Source organism: Ciconia boyciana, chromosome 3, assembly GCF_034638445.1.
Source record: "Ciconia boyciana chromosome 3, ASM3463844v1, whole genome shotgun sequence".
Lineage (NCBI taxonomy): Eukaryota > Metazoa > Chordata > Aves > Ciconiiformes > Ciconiidae > Ciconia > Ciconia boyciana.
This window is the reverse complement of record NC_132936.1, coordinates 6,507,347-6,530,276: the sequence shown is the minus strand read 5'-3', so window position 1 is coordinate 6,530,276 and position 22,930 is coordinate 6,507,347. Positions and strand designations below refer to the sequence as shown.

The following is a 22,930-nucleotide window of genomic DNA, read 5'->3' as shown; positions in this document are numbered from 1 at the left end:
AACAGGGGGTGCCTTCAGGACCCTACTGCTTCCAGAGGAAAGCCAGGATTTGGGCTTGAAGATTTGCCAGGAGAAGACTTTTGTTTATGGGATGCACTCATTTATCCATCTTCATCAGGGTTTCACCCCTCAGCCCCACCGGGATGGGCGTGAGCCCCCACCGACTGGACTTGAACAGACTCGGGGAGGTGCCATCTCCTCTGAACCATGGTCTGTTCAGCTACCAGCGGTTTGTGTTTTCCTGTCTCTAGGCTGTCACGCTGCAGATGACCTAAATTATCTCTCTCTATTTTTTCTTTTCTCCAGATGGCGAGGTCTGATACAGCCAGGTGTGTCTGAGCAGCCGATTGCCCTGGCACGGGGCACACGCACTCAGCCACAAGTGCAGGATCCGCTTTCCATCCTTCACCACTGGTGCTGCCGACACAGCGCGGGCGCAGGGTCTGTCCCTCTGTGCCACAAGTGCCTGGATCAGTAAATCCAAGAGACGATAACCAGGTAACGCAGCAGTTTATCAGCACGTTATCTGTTGGTATTTTCTGTCATGGAGGAGCTGGTGAGCTGCTCCAGGGCAGAAGCCCACAATAAACAAAATGCCAGGCTTAATGTGACTACCCCCCAAAAAGGATCTTCTATAAGTAAATGCAGAGCACAGAAAAAAAATGTCCATGCACCCTGTTAAATGGAGCAATCAAAATGAGTTCCTAATTGGAAACTTATGAAAATAGCAATTGAGGGGATCCTCCTGGTCAGGCAAAGATGGGGAGGTTTGAAACAGCACGTACGAAACCTTCATTCACTGGCAAGCAAAAGGGTTGCACAAGTTCTCCGTAAACATCTTTATCTGCAGTCATTAGCCAGCAATCCTAAACGTTAGATGAGTTCTCCCCATTGTTTCATAACGGGTTTTTTTCTGGTTTCTAAGAACTGTTTTCGAGGACTGCCACTCAGCATATGAGAAAAATGTGTGAACATGATGCACAGTCAGTTCTTTTTTTCTCTTGGACACTGCCCCATTACAGAAATACAAAATATCACCACACCATGTACCCTACTTTTCTCTCACACTTTCCATCCAATACCTATAAGCACATTACAAACGTGAGTGAGTTTACTGTGATTTCAAAGATCCCTGCCTGGAGGGAATTGCAGTTTCTGTGCTGAACATAAGGAAAAGTTGATTGAAGGGGTAGTGTGAGGGGAGTAAGAAGCATCTTTCTTAATGCCCAATACAATGCCTTATAAAACAACAATCTTGCCTCTATCCAGTAGTTTGAATTAATCTCTTCCAGACAAATAAAATAGGCTAAGGAAAGAAAACAGGGTGGCGGAGGAAGTACGAAAAAAGATGGAAAAAAGATGCCATTTTAAATCACTGGCCCCAGCTCAGCATGTCACCATTTTCTATGGCAAGGAGCATGTCAAACAAATTCCTCATCAACTGGTACTTTCTACAGCTCCACGAAAGCCGAAGGCTGTGGATTTTGCAGCTCTTTAAAGTACAGAGGGAAATCCCCGCCAGCGCTGCTCCAAAGCCCTGAGAGGTGCAGGAATCGCCGCTCAACACGCAGCGACCGATCAGCGAAGGGACAGAAGCACAGATTGGATTTTCAGTCCCGACTTTGAGTTCTAGCTGCCAAACGGCATTGCAAAGACAGACCTCTGGAGATTTCTCATACTTTTTTTGGCTTATTCTCCTGGTGTATTCATCTTAACAGAAATCAGCTGTTCTCCTCCTCATTTATACAGTATTTGCAGAAGAGACTTTAGCATCTGGCCTGGCTATTATTAAAAGATGAGAACATCCTGCTCTGTTAGGAGAACACCACTACTGGCAATGAAAGGACAAAGATCCTTCGCATCCAGGTTTCCCGAGATCTATCTGGATTATTTGGGGTTTTTTTCCCTTCTGCCACGGCCTTTCCTTCCTATTTCCTGACGTTTGCTAAACGGCCTCGCACACCCTGGAGCAGCAATACAAATTGTGCTTTCCTGGGAGAAGCTCTCTCGCAGCATTTGGATGCAGCAGCATCATTTTCAGCTACTAAGGACTTCTTTTTCCAGCTGCGGAAATGAAAAAGTAAACAAGCTGGGGGGTGAGGGGCTGCCTTGGTGTTTAGGGTCTGACTTTATTTTTAATAGCGCTCTGAAGTCCCGGCCTGGAGGAATACAAATGAAGGGGTGGAAAGGAGAGGTCACTAAGCACTGGACTCCTATAGATGTGCAACAAGGTTCTAAATCCTTACTGTACCCTGCGTGCCCAAACCCGGAGGTAGGGAAAAACCCAACCCAAGTCCAGAGGCTGGGGGAGAAGTCACCAATGGCACTTTGGGAGGTTGGGGTGGACATTAGGAGAAACACGGGGACGGGATGCTCTGCTGAAGCTCCGGCTTCATCTCCACGCTTGGAAGGCTTCAAGACACACGGGACACAGCCACGCTGAGCAGATCTGGTGGCGGTGGTCCTGCGTCGAGCTCCCTTGGACCAGGAGACCCACAGAGACCCCTTCCAACCAGCATTTCGGTGACCCTTCATTGATAACACCCACATTTACGGGTTGAAAAATGCTGGCGTCCAAAACCGTGGGGCTATTAATAGAGGGACTTCAGCTGATCTCTACTGGCGTAATCACCATCTGAATTTGGCCTCGCGGTGAACATTAATCACTGGCAAGTTGCTGCGGTGTATCGACTTTAACATGGGTTGTTTGCTTTTCTCTAAGTGTTGGGACATCCCGCAAGCTCCAGCTGCTCATCCCGAGCGAGCTGCTGGGAGGGAGCGGCCAAGGGCTGCCTCCACGGATTGCAACGATCTCTGTTTTTCTTCCTGCCCCACCGCAAATCCTGACTAAATCTGTTGAGACAGCACAACTTGGCCTTAACTCCGCATTGTTTTTTGACCAGATCAGCAGTCTGGAAACTGGGTCAATTTTTCTAAACATGTGGTTTAGAAATGTGCTGTTTCAAAGGACACTATCCAATGGTGTGAGACCAAACATTGGATTTGTAGTAAAAAGAGCTAAACAACAACAACAAAAAAAGTTCAAAGCTCTCTATAAACACTGAGTCTGTGGGACACCCTGACAAAGTAGGGAAACAGTAAATTCCCTGTTCTATATTTAGGGAAACTGAGGCGTAAAAAGGAGTCCAAAGCTGCCTGGAGAATCACAGACGATGCTGAAATTTCCCAGCTACAGAACAAAAGCTATTTTGTCTCATCTTTACAAGTTCTTACAAATATGAGTACAAGGATTTTATTTTATTCTCTCACCCGAACCTCAGTAGGGAAATTCAAGTCCACTTGAATTCCCAAGGAGAGAAATGCAAGCCCACTTGTTATTTAGGTAACAGAGTCGACCTTAGAAACGCAGGTTACATCTACCCTAAGTAATATATGCAATTAATCTGCATGAAAGTAGCAGGGCAGGCCTGAGAATTTCAAATTGAAATTATGTCGTAGGTCCCAAGTTACTTTGTTTGCAGTGCATCAGATCACCAGATGCTTTTGGAAGTTTAGGCTTTGTTCTCTTTGTATCTCACAGCCTTATCTGTTACTGGGGCCAACAGCTTCCTATTCTCAGAGGGGCAGATGCTGACGTCCCCCCCTCCAAGGCCATATAAGTATCACAAAGAGACCCCATGGGAACAGCTCCATGCATGCCGGACTGATATCACACCGGTAGATGTACAGGGAAAAGATTATCACTACAGAAGGCCAAAGACAGCCCTTTTGCATGCTAAATATTTATTTTTTTGCTTTAAGCTCATGCTAAAACTTTTCTTCACGATGTTGAGTAGAAATGCTCAACCTGCTCCCAGTATTTTAGCTGCCACAGTCATCCCCATCACCTATCCAAAGATTATGGGTTTCTAGTGGATTTGCTTATAATTTTAACCAGTCCAACAATTATTTCTGGCGAATAATGCTCTTGGGCTGTTCTCTGCAAGTGTTCAGCCAAGTGGTGAGAGGCTGAGCTGCAAAGCTGGTCACCCACACCGCACCGTGCCCTCTCCTACCCAAATACATGATCTGGGTGACCCCCCCCAAGTGCTGCAGAGCACTGCTCTGACTTATGCAGGGGAGGGATTTCACCCCAAAATACCGACTCATTTCCTCCTGACCACGCAGAAGGTAACTAGACAGTACATGTCAATCCTTGGGTATATAATTGAGGTTATTTCCTCCTTTTCCCCACTAAACAGCTTGATGAATTTTTTATTTGGTGCCAGCACAGGGCTTGGTGCTGAACCATAAAGTCAGACCCTGCTCCTTCTCTCCCCCACCTCTCCCCAAGAGCTTGTTTTAGGCACAAAAAAGGCTGATTTAGGCCTGTGGCTGCCAACACATGGCTGCTCCGAGCCCCTCTGGTGTTGCTCACAGCCACAGGAAATTAAAAAGTTAAAACCGAGGCCAACAGGGAGAGGCAGCGCGAGATGCTGCCCGCCGTATGCACGCTGCATGGGACCGGCAAAGGCCTGACTCCAGCCATCCAGAGTTGACCTTCAACCCTCAAAACCCAAAAGCAAGAAGCTATTTACTGACACCGAAAGATGGGGAAGACAATGGTCACCACCCCCTTGTAGGAAGCGTCTTTAAATCTTATCTCCTAAAAGTACTTTGAGTTTGATCTCCCCCCACTGCTCCACGTGTCTCGGTATCGGGCAGTCCTCCACGCCGACCAGTGGTGGTCATTCTGCCTTGAGACTGGTTGGTTTCTGGCTAAGGCAAGAGAACGAGAGTCACCTTCCCAAGCTGCAAAAGGGTAAATGAATCAAAAAAGCAAAAGCAACACCCCCAGCACGATTGCCGTACTGGATCAGAGTGATGGTTTGGCTCTTCCAACCCTTGTGCTGACCATGTCTGCCGTAGATATCCCAGAGAAACGTGCCAGAACCCAACAAAAGATAGAGGGATCACTGTAACTCCTCAGTAACCTGCCGGTGTAAGAATTTAATCCTGTCAAACCTCTTTATTCGGATTGGTTTTAGCTGAATATGCGTTATCTGTACAGTCACACAACCAGTTTTTAGCTTAGACAACAACCTGTAGCAGATAGCTCCTAGCCTGACTCACAGGGCCATGGGATAATTTGGAGGGGACCGAGAGAGGTCTCCAGCCCAACCTTCTGCTCAAGCAGCCTCAGCTCCGGGGTCAGACCAAGTTGCTCCATGCTTTACCCAGGTGGGTCCTGTAAACCTCCAAGAACAGAGGTGGCACAACCTCCCTAGGCCCCTGTTCCATCATTTGACCATACAAAATGGTGAAAAATTGTTTATTTCCCTTTATGAGCATCTGGATTAAGTGACCATGAAAGCAAGAATATAATGAACGTCCCTCTGTGCTCTGACTAGCTGAGATGGGTTAACCTGTGTACCAGAGGGCAGCAGAAAGTCTTAGCACTAATGTTTGTAGCATAAGTCCCCCCCAAACAATTTATATAGCAATTACACCACAGAGCATTGATTGGTTTGCTTGGTTCCTCACTCTTGGATAAAGCTTCCCTAAAATCAGGACTCAGATTATGGGCTGGAATGAAAGCGCCCTTGAAAACCCCCAAACATTATCTCCATCTTCAACCACCACGCAAGAAATGTGCAGGTCCATGGTAAAGCCAACAGAGCTCACAAAATCAGTGTTAGTGACATTTAAACTTCAGAATTAAAGGTTTCTTGAAATGATCAGAACCTCATGCCTCTCAGTGCTACTATTTCTCTTTTGCAGACTCAAGAAATAGCTAAAAAGGAAAAGAACTTACTATGAAACCAGGCACAAGCTTGCAAACAACTCCTGTCCTCTCCTCTCCTCCTGCAGACAGCCTTGGGTGAACTTAACCTCACCTTCATTAGCTGCATCTCCTCCTACCCCTGGCACTAGGCTGGAGGAAAAATAGCCTCCTCCCCCAGTCTCCTCCCTATCCATATATCTTTTGCTGCTTGGAAACTATTCTTGCCTCAGGCCATGCAAATCACAAGATTATCTGTAACTGCATTCCTCAGGTCTGACCGGGAAGAGGTGGGGATAGCACAACCCCCATCCTGGAAAAGCGCCATAAACCCCAATCCCTCCCCCCAGTTTGGAAATCTATCCCAGCTTTTCCTACACTTCAAGCTCTGCCCACAGCGCCGTAGCACCAGAATGTCCGGGCTAATGTCAGTCGTTAGGTTTCAGAGTTAACGACCTAGCAAGATGAATGGAGCCGTTTGCACTCCTCTAAGAACTGCAGGTTCTCAGGAAAAGAAGCAACATTTGAGATCAGATTTAGGTGGTGTCCTTTGCCACCCTGGTGTCCTTTACCACCCTGTCCTTTACCACCAGGCCTGGAAACTTGCTTTTTATATTTAATTGAAAACTTAAGCGCTGGAGAAATGGATGGGGCCACCACGGAAGGGCCGGTACTGTGTCCTACCGTGTACTTACTTTACCCTGCCTGGTGCTAAGAGGAGACAGCGGAAGAAAAAGAAGCGTAGAAGAACATTAACAAAAAAAAAGCCATTTTATTGAAAATTAAATTCAAACTTCAAATTAATATTACAATCATGAGAAAATGCCAAACAATTCAATTTACAGTTGCAACATACAATACAAATAGTCCCTTTGAAGTTGAAGTAAACTGATCCACAATCATCGTCTGTGGCATAAAGCAGAGTGTGTTTGTACAATATGTGCATGAAAAGCAAATCTTGGGTGACAGCATTTGAAAAAATAAAAAATTAAAGCTTGTATTTACACAAAATGCTACAAATATTTTGTTCCAGCGGAAATTCAAGACTGGTAAAGCATATTTAACAACAAAAAAAAATTGGAATGTCACTCATATTACCTAAAACAAAAGTTACTGTAAAAGTATGGTTTTGGCTGATATACTTAAAAGTACTGCATTTAAAAAAAAAGCAAAGAGTTATCTGTAAACATGGAAGTAAACAAACATCTAAAAAAGTTCTCAGAAAATGTTAAAATGAAATGCATTCTATTTAAAAACAACAAGAAATTCAGGGGTTCAGAGAATGGGGCTTCTTGGAGCTCATGGCTGATCCAGGTTTTAATTATTGCTTTTGCTCATGGCTTGTTGGCCGCGTACAGCCCGGCGCGGGGCTGAGCTTCGCTTTGCTAAGTGTGAAAGTGCAAAATTTTCCCCGCTTGAGATGGTACCTGTGGAAAGCGGTAAATCTTTGCTCGGGGGACTGCTGGCAAAAAAGTTCAATGCTAAGAAAGACACAGCAGCTGGTCTTTTAAAAGAAACAATAAACGCCACACGAATGATGCCGTGGGTTAACTAAGTTGCTTTACTCATCCATCCCGACCCGCTGACCCCGATCTGGTTACCCTTAGGAGGAGGGAGAGGAGGATTTAATCCTCCCTTCGGCCAAAGGGACATCGTGCCTGTTGTGCTGGAAGTAAATCTTTGGTAGGATAAGAGAGGTGGAAAGTAAAAAAAGGCCGTTGTTTTATCTTTAAATCTACGACCAGTGCCAAAGATCGCCACTCACCAAAGGGAAGGGCTGTCGTACCTTTGAGAAAACTCCTTTCTGTCGATGCTAAGCACCTCGCAAAACGTCAAATAATCTGATATGATTAACTACATAGCGCCGGTTGGGGGCTTTTTTGGTCTGAAATCCTGATTCAAGAGCATTTCCAAGTGAACTCGGAAGCATTTCCCAAAAGCTTCGATGAGCATTTCTGCCCCAGCCTGTCCAACTCCCCCTGCGACCAGCCTGACGTACCGGGAGAGATTTCCCCAAGGCACCAGGAGGGTCCAGGGGCACGGGGGTCTACTGAAAGTCAAGGGGCTGGTGCTCCTCCGTCCGTAGGTACTTCGAAAATCCTTTCCTTCCTACCTCAAGCAGGCAGAGCCAGAGGCCTGCCCGCACGGCCAGGGAAGCCAAGGGCACGGGTTGGGCACGCGCGCCTCGACCGGGCGGAGAAAACGTTTTCAACGTCTGTCCCTAATGGTCCAGTTGAAAAACCACGGGGACACAAACAGAATCCTGTCGGTACTGAGCAAAACAAAAGTCTGGTCTGTGCTGGATTTATCCAGAAACAAAAACCAAGTGCTTGAATTTTACAACAAAGTCTTAAAAAAAAAAAAAAAAAAAAAAATCTGGGTTGCTGCCTGCAGCCACTCTTAACAACATTTCAACACAAAAGCACCCTAAAAATTACTTAATATGCATACAGTAAACCTTAAAAAGCCCTTCTCAGCAATAACAAATAATGTACAAATATAGTACCTTTTATTAAATAGGAAACAGCTTGCACTGGCAGTACATCTTTTTCTCTTGCTTACTAAACAAAAAACAAAACTGAAATGTGTAACCAGACACTGGCTTTTTAAGTGCTGCTGAGACTAACAAACGTATTTTACAGTTACAAATAAATGGACAGTGGTATGCTTCAAGCTACCACAAACCAACAATAAATAGAATCAATTACAGCTTCCATCTTTGAAGGAAAACTAAGTATTAGAAGAAAAAAAAGTGTCTTACTTATACTTTAAGCATACTTGGTATACAACCTTTAGAAGGCAAAGACTTTATTTATTTATTTTTTTTTAAGAGCACGTCATCACGCGAATCGGAGGGATGTGGCATGCTAATGTCAACTCGTTTAACAGCTTGGCTATTAATGAGCGGTGACGGTGTTGTCGGGCTCTGTATGGCTATGCCCACCGTTGAGTTATTGCGATACTTTGGAGGTAGCCAACGTTCCGCTCAGGAGCGGGGTGGTGGCCGGCAGCCCCCCGAGGAGGCCACGGACAGAGATGGCTAAGGCAGGGGAAGGAGGCAGCACCGGCAAACTCCATCAGCATGTGCCCAACATCCCGCTAAACCAGGCTTAACATCACCTGCTTGGGGACAGCACGGGGAGGGCGGTTCAGCTCCCACCGCATCCAGCCGATGCCGTAGCAGCCCTGGGCTGGGCAAAATTTGGGCCCCTCCACTGGATAGTTTGGCGGCAGACAGGTTGGTTAAGGGGTTTGGGTGCAATTTGCTCTCCCTGTATCATGCCTGGGAGCCCCGGGGTGGCTTTTAAGGTGACTTTTTATCTTCAGGGTTTGCAGAGGTGAGTATTGCTGCCCTTGTGCTTGTCTCTCTAATACGGCGACAGCTTCAAAGTCAACACAGCATCCTTACGGCTCTAGCATTTAATGCTAACGGGCGGTGATGCGCTACCAGGCAGTTTCTGTCTCAAGTTTTGACCCTTTTTATTCCATCGAGTGGGCTGAAATTGCAAGGGGAGGGGAAAAAGTCTCACCGATTCTCCCTTACTCCCATTTCTGAGATATTTAACAACTCATTATTTGTAAAATACGGGCTTTGAAACGGTTTTGATTTTTCTTGGGGGAAAAAATAACCCTGTCGAAATTCAAATTATGCTGTCAAAACAGAACATTTATATATGAATATTTTCAAATTTTGAAGTTCTAAGAAAAATCCTGGGAGAAGAAGAAATTAGGGGAAGGGTGGAAAATATTTCATCCTTCCTACCATTTTTCCAGTGTCTCCACAACTACTGATTAAAAGGCAAGACTGTGTTGAAGGCAACCAGACAGCTAATAAAAATATTTTAAACACAATATTTCCTTCATAAGTTATATAAAAAGATCCTACATCCAAAATCATTTGATGTGGATGCATTTGGGTTGGGTTTGTCATTTTTAAGTCACATTGTAAACTGGTTCACACTGGAACTGCTTTTCAGAGTTGGGTAAAGGTTTGAGGTTTACACCATTGCAGAAATGTCATAAGTAAAAAAAAAAAACAAAAAACAAAAACACTTTTAGAGACCGAAGTCAATATATCATTACATTAAGAAACGTTTAAAGGGTCCAAATGTCATTAAATAATTATAAATATTCTTTTAAAGTTATATGATGATTCATGTTAGCAAACAACCTCAAATTTTACACATTTATAATTTAAAAAAAAATAAAAAAGAACATAGCCAAACACAAATACTATGTATACCATTTTGGCTCTAGTAATATATATTGCCATTTTCATATTTTGCATAAGTAATAACATTTTGCTTCTTGTTTTTAAAGGTTTTGGTTGTTATTTTTGGTTTTTGGCTAATTGAAGGCAAAATGAACGGATACAAAAGCAAAAAGGAAACCCCAGGGTTGTCTAGCCTAACTTGAAGACTCGTTCTCTTTCAGTACCCAAAAACAAACCAAAAAAGCAATGAACACAGAGAAGTTCAACCGTTATCTGCAGCAAGGCTCGGACAGAGTTTTTTGGGACAGCTGTTTTCATCTGAATGTATCATGGCAAAACGGAAGCAACGCGATCTTTGCTTTCCTTTTTATGTGCACCAATACAAGCCGGTTGAATTGCACTACGGGTGTGAAGAGGGTCCCATACGTTGTATGATTGCAACTGTATCTGGAGTTCATGGTTAGGGTTTTTTTATTATTATTTATTAAAAAATAAAAGGGAATGCAGCCTTTGCCTTGCATCACCATGTTTCTCCTGATAGCTGGGGAGTCCGTTCTCTCCTCATTGGCAAAAGAACTCACTAGTTATTATAACACTCTAGACCGAAAAAAAAAAAAAAAAAAGGAAAAAAAAGGACGGGGTGATTTTTTTTTGTGTGTGTAAAAAGTACATTTTAAATATAAAACAAGGTAAAATGGTTCCAAGAAAAAAAAAAATATATGTGCTTTGATCCACATAATCTGAAACATGGGTTGTGGTGTGTTGGTAACTCTTGTGTTATTTATGGCCATTATCATCCCATCTACACAGTTGCACATATCAGTAAAATCTATTTAAAAAAAAAAAAAAAACACAAAAAACAGGCACTTCGTAGTTAGTCGACCGTTTGTTTGGTTTTTTTTTTTTTTGGCTCGCGGAGGTCGGGCCGGCTACAGAAGAAATCTCAGTACGGCCTCCAAACGGACTCATCCATTCTGCCACTAGAATTCAAGACGGTTGGGGAGCTGCTGTGGCTGCCATCCGCCTCCACACCGTCACTCTGGTTGGGCAAGTTAGGGTTTAACAGCGTGCTGCCGTTGGACGTGGTGGTGCACGGAGGAAGCATCCTGGAGGGGGAGCGGTCCCCTCCCGGCACCATGGGGAACTGGTATGATCCTGACGAAGTGCCATAGTAGAGATATGGAGTGCTGCTGGTCTGGAAAGGTCCACTTTGGTTTTGGGAAGAGCCGGGGTAGGGTGGTGGTAGGTAGGTGTGGTAGTGAGTGGTTGCGGACATACCCAGTGACATGCCTGAGGTGACTGGCGGTGTATAGGTAAAGGTGGCTGGATAGTGCATTCGTGGGTTGGAGAAGCGGCTCTCAGTGAGGGATGAAATGCTTGTGAACTGCCTGGGATCTGAAAATGGGCCCAGCTCTGAAGCACCTAAAAAATTATAACAAAAGACGGGGGAAAACAATTCTGTAAATACCATTTTTTGTATCAAGTGATGATAGAATTTTATTTTTCTAAGAAAACCCACTTCTTTTGGCCCCCAAGAGAACAGCAGATCATATAAATAATACATTGCAAGGAACAGAGTCATACACCTGTCTTCTACAAGTGCTGGGCCAAACTCCTCCCTGGTCTAACTCCACCAATGCCAATGGAGGGAGCAGCACTGCCAACCCGAAGCGTTCAAAAGTCACAAGTCAGGCCGGAAAAAAAAAAAGCCATCTCAAAAATCAGGAGATTGAAAAAGAGCCAAAAAGAGAAAGGTGGATTTGGAGTTGATTTGCCTTCTGGTTTCTGAGCTTTGAGGGTCACGTGTCTCTGGGTTTTTGCTATAGCCTCTTGCGAAACTCAGGTCTGGTTGCACACGAAAGCTGAGATTCCCACCTCAGCACACGCCGTCGGGAGCTGGGGTTTCGAGAAAAGCAGAAATTACCGTGCCACTTGTAATAAAACTACAAGAGTTGGCAGCACCGAGTTAGTTGCACCACTGACACCAGGGGAGTTACACCGGGAGTGACTAAGCCCCCACTTCTTGCCTTAAATCAATTTATTTAGGTGAGGATCTGCTCAGCTACTTTCTATGGCAGAAAAATATTATTTGCTGTATCCGAAGGATGGGCAAGGCCACTGAGCTGATAGCAAAGATGCAAATTTTACTTTTCAGTGCAGTCGATGGAAAATTACAAGCCCAACACTCTTTTTGCCATTGAAAAAAGTTGTTTTCATATGTAGTCTGTGCAGTCTGGTTGAAAAAAAGACCACACAGTTTATGGCTACTGTGAATGTCTGGATGGTAATGCTGTGAATTGGAGTCTAACGCAAAACAGGGATGGGTAAACTCATTTTGCCTAATTTCTAATCCCACATCAAACACCCAAAGTTTCGGAGCAGAACTGGAAAGCAAACGTTAGTAGCTTGGTGATCTGCTTAGGAGACTGTGGGATGGACAGGAGCAGAAGAAAAAGATGGCTCACGTTGAGAGCCAGAAAAGTGGAAAACAAAAAGGGTGTGGGAAAAGGGACAGGGGGAAAGAGAAAAAGCCTAATGAAGAAGTACAGTGCAAGGGGGAGGGAAATGCATGGGCCTGTATGCAGTAGATACATATATACATTTTAATAGAGAGAGAGCTGGAAAGAGCAGGGTATAAATAAAGGGGAAAAATCATGAAATCAAATGGGCTCTCCCTGTGTGTCCCAGCAGACACTTCTACAGCTTTACAGTCCTCTAGATCCAAGGGTTCACCCATCTCTTTGCCAATCCACCAAATCTGATTTACCTAAAAGGAAAATACGGCATCTTCTAGATGCCAAACGGACGTGCTAAACACTGAACCACCCTGTGTATCCTCAATGTAAGATGCAGCAATGCTTTTCCTGGTAGACAGGCTTTGGATCTGACCTGCTGACATCGCTTTGTAGAAGAAAGGTCCCTCCAGCCCTTCTGCCCTTGGCCCCCTGTGGCACCCACAACGGTGGTTGCTACCATAAGCCACAGACTGAACAGACCCTGCCAGCTTGTGTGGCACAGTTTGTGATTTAGATGACTATTCGCTCCTGTTCTACCAGCTCATTTAACCCACGCCTTCAATGATATCTAAAAGCGGCAGGGAGGAAAAGCTCAGGCATAGCTTGAGTTCAGGCTGGAGGACCTGGGCCACAGCCAGCCAAGCGTCCGAATCACGCAGCCTGAAACCTGGGGATTATAACCCACCGTTTCAAAAGATATTGAGTACAGAGCTTTAAATGGGCAGTAAAAGCCCGTTTTTAAGTCTGATGACAATGTGATTACTATTATCTTTATCTGGAACTGAATCAGTGACCTACGGGTGAATGGGTCTGTCTCCATCATCAACCCCTCCAACCGCAGCCCCGTGGAATGTAATATAACTTGTACCTTTACAGCAAACACTCTACTACTTGATGCAACTTCTCTCGTTCCCAACTGCAAACAATAGCCAGAGGCGATACCACCCAGATTCAAAGCTGTAATTTTGGAACACTATCCTTTATATTGTGAACAGGTCTGATACGTATCTGGAAATATAAGGTTAGAACATAATTTCCCCAGCTGCTCAAAATACTGAGTTTCAATCTGCTACCGCTTATGCTCCTTTGTTTTTTTTATTGTTATTGCAACTCTCCCAACATGAACAGAGTTGCTCTTAGTTTACCCTGACAGAAGCTAAACAAGACTTTTATAACCAAAGGTAGAATTGGTATGAGTGTAAGGGTGTAGAACAACATCGGCATTTTTTATTTCTTTGCAACCAATACTTTTTTTTTTCCCCTTAATAACAAGCTATCCACACAGTTTTACACATTAAAAGGCCATCTCCCTTTCAGAGCTAGATCCAAATATTATCTGTATGGGTGCCGCCAAGAGATCATGCATGTGTTGAATGACCGGGAATGTGCACACCACACATCGGCATTTCTAATGTGGAGCTACAGACCTCCTTACACACCCTAGTAAATCCACACTTGTTTGTTTTTACTGTTGCTTGTAAAGCACAATCCTATTTACCCAAAGGCCAAATTACCATAACCCTTTCTTATCTCACTCATGGCTGTATCTGCACGGCTCCTGCACACTCACTTCTCCAACCCGCCTTTTGCCCAAATACCTTTTGCTGGCTCTCTAACTCCCCTGGTTGCGATTTGTTCCCAGCCTTCTGTACCTCCATTGTGTGAAGATATTTTTGGAGATCAGAAAAAGTTTTCTGTGATACCGGTTCTAAAGCCTCTTTTCTAAGTGAGTCCAGAAACTTTTTAAAAAGTCATCTCTCAAATTCAGCTTCTTGCCATCCTCACTGCTACGCAATCTCACTGAGGCATTTTCACCCTCCTCCTCCTCCTCTCTCTGTGCTACCTCCTTGTGTTAAGGTCGATTTTGGTTCTAACATGCAAACACCAGATGCATATTCATTTAGATATGTTTAGCTCTTTGCTGGACTGGGAAGATAAATAGCTCTTCTGGTATGGCACCCATCTTTGTATATCCAGTTGCACACAAATAGCGATGTCGATCAGCAATATAGTAACATGACAGTGCAAGTAAATAATTTATTTATTCATCTCCCCAGCAGGATTAAAGATTTATGCTAATTTTTCCTCTGTTGGAGCAAGAAAACAATTTGCATCTGTGAATTCCCACTCTCGTGATAGCTTGTATTAAATGGATGAAGCACAGATCCTCTGCCCTACATCGTGGCCGCATGATTGCGAAACCACGCTTCTGTAAAGAGAAAAGACTTTATTTTGTGCCGCCAGAAAGAGAAACACGGCAACAAGCGCAGCAAGTGATCTTCTTTCCCCTACACAGTCTGATCAGCTCACCGTGCTTGACAACACACACAAAAAGTATATTTAAAAAAAAAAAACCTTTACATCTGAAGGAGCCCAGGTTAAACTGTTTTTAAATCTTCCAAGCTGATTCCTCCCTAACATAACCTGGCACTCAAGTTTTCTGAGAGCTATGCGTTTAGAACAGAAAAATGGTAACGTTAATATGCCAATATATATGCTAACATCCTAGATTCAAGAATACTGCTCCAGTGTGTTTCATATTTAGAATAAGAACAATTAAAATTCCATGTGGTTTCACTTATTTTGATGCAGAAGCCTCATTAAAAACCCTAGACTTGGGCATTTGCCAGCAGCCAACTAAAATGGTTTTGAATGCACGCTTAAAAACCAATTTTACCTGTTGCAGCTTTGCAGCTCTACCGTTTACAGCTGAATGCATACCGTGATCATTTCTCTTTTTCGGTTTACAGATGCCAGCTAATGCCAGTTAATGTTCATTTCTCAATTAATAAGCTGTGCTTGTGGTTTGCAGAAAATAAGGCAACAAATTTCTGCCAGGTTTACGGCACTTTGGCCAATCGCTTCCAATTATTAAAGATCATAATGTACTGTGGATAGATTAACTCCTTGTGGGTATAGACATCTACTTTAAAGGGTTATAGGATAATTTTATAACTTACAAATACTGCAATTTACTTTGTCATTTTATGCTATAAGGCCACGACCAAAAAAAAAAGGTCCCCTTGGCTTATTGCATATGTCTGATAGGGAAACTTCTAGCGTATCAAGTCAATGCATAATCACTGGATGCAAGAAAACAGAGTGGTGCTACATTCAAAAGTCACTGAGTAGTCTGTCTCAAGGAAATTCAGCTACATATAGTTAAGTATATTTACCAGTAGCTCAATGATTCACTTGTGTTTTGGGGAGCTTCAGTGCTAAGACATTTGCTGAAGCAGATACTAGATTTTTGGGGGTTTTGTTCAATAGTTCAATTCAGGCTGGGACATAGCACTAATTGATCTATTAAAATAATTTTTTCCTTCCTTAACATCTACGTCTATGAATTATATGTGCAGCTTGGATTACTTACAGCTGATAATATCGCCTCATATGAAGTATGCCACACACTTCACATGATGAGACCATTTTCAGTCTCTTACAGCTTTGCCAAACTTTAAACGTTCTGGCTGAAATTGTCCATGCTGGGCGTCTGTCTCAGGCTAAATTGTGATTTATGCATTTATTTGTTTTTAAAATTTCAGCTGAAACTCTTCTGCTGCGAAAAATATATTGTTTTACTAATCTTAAACTCTGAGGAGCCTTCCTTTGAAAAGCTGTACCAGTTCCATGCTTTGAAGTAAGGACTTGAACTTTGGAATAGGAGTGGCTTTTGTGTGAGAGACGTTGCCATGAAAATCCAGCCAAATATGAACAAATCATAAGCATTCTGCCTAAAAATGGGCAGAAGAGTCTGTGCCCCTACAAAGACACTTGTCCAGAGACTGGAATGAAATCCAGGAGTCCCAAGTCCCAGCATTTTTTGAAATGTCTGCAAATATTGCTGAAACACGGGGACATCCCCACCCATCCCCATGCCAGTCCTGACCGAGAGTCGGTCCCTCAGTGGCTCCATTCACTGGAACGGCAGAAGCCTGCGTAAAAGGAGCTAAATGATGGTCCACGTGGATGTTCGTACGATATTGCAACGAAAAATGCGGGAAGGTGGGGTTACTTGGGGTTTGCTTTTTTTAGAAATCTGAGAAACTATAAACACAACTAGAGACAACAAAAGGATATTATTAAGGTTACCATGTGAAGAGTGAGAAAGTTAGGAAATACCAGCATTCAAGTTACTCAGCATGCACTACGATACAGCATGCCGTTACAGGAGAAGGTGCTATTCCTTTTACACGAACCCTCCTGCAGGCAGCACACAAGCTGACCTCCTCTGGAGATGTATCAGAGTTGAGGAATAGAGAAGACCATTGTCTATATATCCCCCAAATCCACTGCTGGAAGAAATCAGAAGGGGTGACGCAAACAAGGCAAGGGAGATCCCATTATTTTCCCGAGCAAACTGGATTTTATACGTGTTTCTGCCACACGGCGCCTACGTGACTCAGTTGAAATCTCTCCAAATCACATTTTTGCTTCTCTCCTTTTCTGTGCCCAGCAAAGACATTGGCTTCTGATTTGCACGTGCGCTAAATATTCACAGCTGCAGCTGAAGCCAACAGGAGCTCAGGTCTGAACATAAGGCTAAAGACCGAAAAAAATTCATGATGTAGGTGACACGCAGAAGGTGCACTGAATTACAAGAGACCTTAGAGTCAGTCTCAGTACTCTTTTTAAAGTGGGTTCTTTCTTCCTTGGGAATATTGCACTGCAACGAACTGTATACAAATGCTATGGCAGCAATATTAGAGCAAAGCCCATCAAGAAATTAAGAATTCCTTCTTCAGAGCAGAATTTAATGCTCTGCAATAAGCAAGGCCTGAGGAAATGCAAAGAACAAGAAGAAAACAAAATATTGAAGAGCTGCTCATTAAGTGAGCACTGTCCATCCTGTGCACTGAATGAGACTGGAATCCCGTGGGAAAAGTATCATGTGATCCTGCAATTAAAATCTGTAATATAATGCATAAGCAGAATGAGGCTGATTTAAAGTTGCACAGGCAACGTAAGTACTGACATTTCCCAATTTCTGAGCACTTAGTTTTGCTATTTTAAGGATTCTTTGCAACGTGTTTGGACGGGGGGAGTGATTATTTGCTAGCTGGAACTCTCTTTTCCCCAAGCATCCTTCTGTCTCAGGCTGAGAGTGTTATGTTGCTCTTCATTTTGTTAAATCCTTGTCACCTGCCTCTGCTAGTAAGTGTTTAGTGAATCAAACACAGCACGATCCTTCTCCTGCCTCCTTCCAGGCAAGACTTTCATTCTCCAGAGGTGCCGTACTAGCTTCCCTCTGGATGCTGCTGCAGGATGGAGCCTGGGACTGCAGTTCCCAGGGATCCCAAACCACCTCCTCGTGGGATTCCTTGCTGTAGCCGTTAGGTCCTGATCCTGCAAACCTACGCTGGTGCTCAGCTTCGTGCTGGAGCTCAAGGACACTTCTCGCACACGTCTACCACCAAGCATGTGTCCACGTGCTGCAAGGGCGAGGGTCCTGCAGCGCCGCAGAAATAACGCACAGGGCTTCTCCCTCCCCGGTTCACTTTTGGGATGAGCGCGCATCGTCTGGATACGTGCAACCATTTATCATAGGAAATAGTGTGTTTTCTAACGCCCTTTCCCTCCCTTTAATTCCCTCCCCCAGGAAAAAAAAAAAAAAATCAGGAAAAAAAAAGAAAAAAAGCTTTTTACATCATTCTTTTTTTTTTTTTCCATTTTTTCCCATGTTACCCCAAGCAGGTCTCCTGGCAAACAATAGCAGCAGAAAAGGTGTGAACTGCCCGCCCCCCCCCTCTTTCCTTCACCTCAACAAGGTGTTAACTTCAAGGCCTAGTTGGGACTATTTAAACTGCAACATTATTGAGCACAGCAGTCTCACAAAAGTCAGAGGGAGGAAGGAACATTTTAACCCCTTCAGAGCCAATACGAGCGAGAACCTAATTCTAGTGCATCTCTTCTCGCCCTCCCTCAGCACCCCAGTTCAGACGGTAAACTGCACGCTTGTGCCTTCTGGTATTTAGGTAACAGGGCTTTGGCACCTAAAATACCGCGGATTAATTTGCAGATAGATGTTTTCACTGAATTTATGGCGCAGCACCTAAGCCCTTTGTTGGGAGAAACATCCCATAAATAACATAATTAGCAGCGACCATTAAAGTACCACTCGTGCAAATAAAGGAGAGTGTTTCCCAAGCGGAGCTGTTACATTGCTTAATGGCAAAATCAGGGTCTCTTTGCACTTAGTATATACTCCAGCCCGGGCTCCATCATTACCTGCCCTGCTCCCTCAATAAGACTTTTCTGCTGGACAAACTGCGCTGGAAGAAGGTGATTTTCTTTAGGCACCTAAGTCTTGCTGGGTGCCACTATGCGTCTAAACACAGGTGGCTGCTGGCTGCACCTCAAGAGGTAGCTCATCTTAAATTTAGGAACATCAATGGGTAGGAATTCCTCCCGCTTGCAGAAAAAAGCAACAACAACCCCCTCCTAGATGGACTGTTGGGAGCAGAAATGGAGCTACAAAAACCATCAGTCATCACTGTCTCATTTATAGACGTTGCCTCTCGTGAAGCTGCACTTCTACAGGACTCATAAACCTTTCTAATGAGAACCACAGGAGGGGGACAAATGGTCACATTACAGAAATACGTCCTTGGCTTGCAGTTGTGACCCGCCACCCGTGGATGCCCGTTGACCTGGTGTGATGGGGAGCCTCTTAACTTCTCAGTCTTTGCTATCTCATCTCGGTGGCTTCAGTCTGGAGCTGTCACGAGTGATTCAGGTGGAAAGGAACTGGTAGTATATCAAAATCCCCCTGCTTGTTTAAATTCTCAGGCCATCTACGCGTTACGTTGGAAGCAAAAAGTAAATAACGTTTCCTGGAAATAAGTCTAGCAGCTCTGCAACGCTGCATGGCACAACCACGCACACAGGCGCGTATCGCTCTCTCTTCAGTTTTCCCCAGTTTTTCCTGCCTGAATTTCAGCTGCTGCTGTTTTTCGCCAACCCCAGCCGAAACGCATCAGAAGGAACATTTGAGGCTTTTCTTGGATAGCAACCTCAGCGGCGTTGTATACAGCAAGGGGGTGAAACCGCAGGGCTGGGAGCTGCAACGCATGCACGGCGACGGCGAGCATCAGTACAAGAATCCTGTATAAATCCAGTGAATGGGAAGATAATATACATTGGGGCTAACAGTCTACTTTATTACTTTTTTTTTTTTTTTGCAGAAAAATGTGCCTTAACTATCCAGTATAAATATTTGTTTCCAATGTTGTCATGAATTGTACTTTTCCACTGCATGCTAGCAACTCAGAAATACCATCTGATCCTCAAGGAGACACAAAGAAACTATGTTTTGCAGGGGCGGGGAGGGGGGGGAAGCCCTTGGCATTGCTCTGTAATTTCACTCTTTAAACCCCTCTTTTTTCCTCCCCATCCAAATTTTCCTTTCGAATCTCCTTCAGCTAATACGCATCCCTCCTGAGGACAGAGGATTCCTTGCTGGTTCTTGATTAAGAGTTTTTAAGAAGCCGGGAAGGAAGATATTCTTTGAAACTGGATCTACTGTAGGATGGGAGCCAGCACACAGGACACCGTGTCTTTCAGAGAGGGCCACACACAGTGCCACTCCAGTCATATGACTTCTCTGTCACATCCTGAAGCCATTTCCAGCTCGTGTGCGAGTTTGTACTCCCATTTAGAAAAGGATGGGATATATTGGGAACACACATATGGAAACACTTTCAGGGAATCAGTTTCCATGAAATCCATAATGAGCCAAGTGGCTTCAGATGTGGCAGCGTGCCTCAGATTAGCCAAAAAAAAAAAAAAAAAAGAAAAAATAGAGAAAAATAAAAAGAGAAAAAAAGAAAAAGAAGGACAAATCTACCCTTTCAGCCCTTATTTCAGTTTCAAGGGGGGGAAAAAAGAAAAAAAAATAATTAAAAACCACTAATGACTTATGGCTACCAAAACAGGGAGCCACAAAAAAATACAACTAAGGAGAGCACTTCTCCCTCCCCCAAATACCGGCGCTGCTATCAGCGCTCCCGCGGCTCCCGGGAAGCCCTCCCGGCATCCGCCGATGCACCGAGCTCGTGCGGGGCCGGCAGCGGCGGGGCGGCAGCGGGGCCGTCGCCCTGCCTGCGCCAGCGCGTGTGGGTCGGGCAGGGTGCCCGCCGTGTGAGAACGTGTGCGGGCAATTAAAAGCATTTCCAAAAACTGCAGTTCGGTGATAAACTGTTAAGAAAATCTCCCGAGAAAGGCTGGATTCAGGAGGGACGTCCTCTGGATGGGGTTGACTGTACCTGGGTCGTATTAAAAGCAGGATTTATGACAGGGATGATGTGTTGGGTGTTAGGCGGCGAGGTCACGCAGGGGGTGTACGTCATCTGCCTGACGTGCTCCAGCAGCCAGGAGATGAAGGTCAAGAGCAACCCCCAGGTGCCCTCACTGATGGGTACCAGCAAGCAGGAGCCGGGGAACGCACAGCCCGAGCCCTGCCGATCCCAAAAGGCACGGCAAAGGGCCCGGAGGCCACGTCAGTCCCGGGCAGGAGGGAAGCAGCCAGCTCATCCGAGCTAGTGTGGTGCCGGAATAATTTTTGGATGGCCAAGGAAGCGGGAAGAAGCACGGAGCAAGTGGCAGGAGTTCAAATGGGAACCAAAGAGATGCTACGTGCATCGCTGTGACAGCTAGTCGCATTTTTATCACAAGAAAAGAACCAGGAATTTGGCCACTAATTGGGGCCGTATCCTACAAACCCTACTTTTCCTGACAAACAAATGACTCCACAAATAGTCCCTCTGTTTTCAATAGGGTTATTTGCGGTAGGAGGGACCACCCAACACGAGAGGATCAGGCCCTCTGCTCCCTCACTCTGCAGCTCACTTAAACCTTCCACAGCCAAATCTGAACACAAAAATCCTCACGAACTGCAAAGCCTTTTCCTCGCTGCTGCTGGAAAAGCCCTGGACGAGAAGCTCTGTGGAAAGGTCTCGTGTGCTATTAATACGAAGCTCTCCCCGACTTCCGCCTCTGAAATGGGGATTTGCGATTTCTTTCTCAGGCTGTTTCTTTCCACTCGAGGCTCAGCACAGTAAACTAACTGAAAACTTCTGCATCAAGGAGAAGGTCTCTTTTAAAGTTTTGCTTGGCTTTGCTTTCAAAGAGTTGTCTGTATATTTTAGAATATGTAGAATTTGCCTTTGATTTAAACCTCTCTCTTAACAATAGACAAGAGACGATTTCTCTACTGAGCGATTTAAACAAAAACAAACATATTTTGGTTACCCGGGCCTTGTTCTCAAAACGCCTTTTTTTTTTTTCCCAGAGAAGAATCAAACCCTACGAATTGTTATGCTTCTGGCCAAAAAAACTTAAATTCACAAACGTAGCTAGTCCAATTTTTTTTTTTTTTCCTGAAAAATATTGCACATGGAGGAAGAAAGGGCACCTCCCCAGCCCCCAGACATCCATAAAACACAAACACCCCTCATCTAAACAATTAAAAACACACTTTTCCCCTCCAAAATAACTTCTCCCTTCAACGGACGTTTTCAGCCTAGGTCCCTGTCCACGTCCAGAGCCGTGATGTTGGGTTTTTTTTTTTCTCCTCCCCGGCACGAAGTCCTGTGTCTCCGGAGGGTAAACAGGCACACCTCATCCTCCGGGGAGGCAGCCGAAAGCGGCTGCTTGTGTTCGGACAAGCTCCGCGTGGGAGCCCGCAAGAGCAGCCGCTCCGAAGGGGATGAGGGCGCTTAGCTCACGGAGAACTTCTGGATACTCGAGAAATGAGAGGGGAGATACCGGGGAGGCATTTCCATCTTAGGTTAAGGATTTTAGCAGCAGGCGAAATATAACGCTGTTGGAGTGAAAACAGTGGAAAATAACTCACCCAGCGACGGCCAGTTTTTTCCTTTACAGTGAGAACATAACATTTCCCCCAAGTAACACGAACAGCGGTAACGTCAGGCTGTGATAAAATTGTCAAACACGTCAGCATGACTCAAGACCCACCGGTCAAAAGAATTTCAGGAGGCTCAGGGTGCGAAGGAGCCCTGCGGGGAGACGCGTGGGCAAACACCAAGCCCATCCTCTGCGCACGTCTCATGGGGCAGAGCGAGAGCAGCTCGGGGACATCACGACCCTCGGCATCGCAGGAGCAAAGCCGTGGCTCTCGAGAAGCTGCAGAGCAGGACTCGCCGCTGTGCCACGCGGACGTGCCCCAAGTCACCCCGAGCTTCGGGGAGACGCAGGAAATCTTTGCACGCAACCGCTCGGCTGTTTTCGCTAGAGCTGCTGCTTTTTAGCTAAGAGTCAAAAATACTGACGAGTGCAAAGACCTGCAGAGGTTTCGTTCCATGTATTTAGGCACTCAATGCCTGATTAGATACCAAACTGCCATCAAATTCAGCAGGACACAGATCGCTAAAAACAGTTGTATGCAAGGCTAGAGGCACTGTATTCCTTTTTATATTCAGCATTGCATCACTTTAACAATATATGATTTTCAATCTCATT

General features: G+C 44.8%; 1 protein-coding gene across 7 annotated transcripts in view; it reads right to left on the bottom strand.

Moving 5' to 3' along the window:
* Positions 1-22,930, bottom strand: part of RUNX2 (RUNX family transcription factor 2) — a 226,036-nt gene that overhangs the window by 63,281 nt on the left and 139,825 nt on the right. For 2 of the 7 annotated variants that reach the window (XM_072858334.1, XM_072858336.1), the window contains one exon: positions 10,825-11,357. The exons of the other annotated variants lie outside the window; for them this stretch is intronic. In XM_072858334.1, coding sequence (XP_072714435.1) covers positions 10,879-11,357 — 479 coding nt within the window. In that variant the 3' untranslated portion in view covers positions 10,825-10,878. Of the gene's footprint in view, positions 1-10,824; positions 11,358-22,930 lie in introns of those variants that run through there. 7 annotated transcript variants of the gene reach the window in all.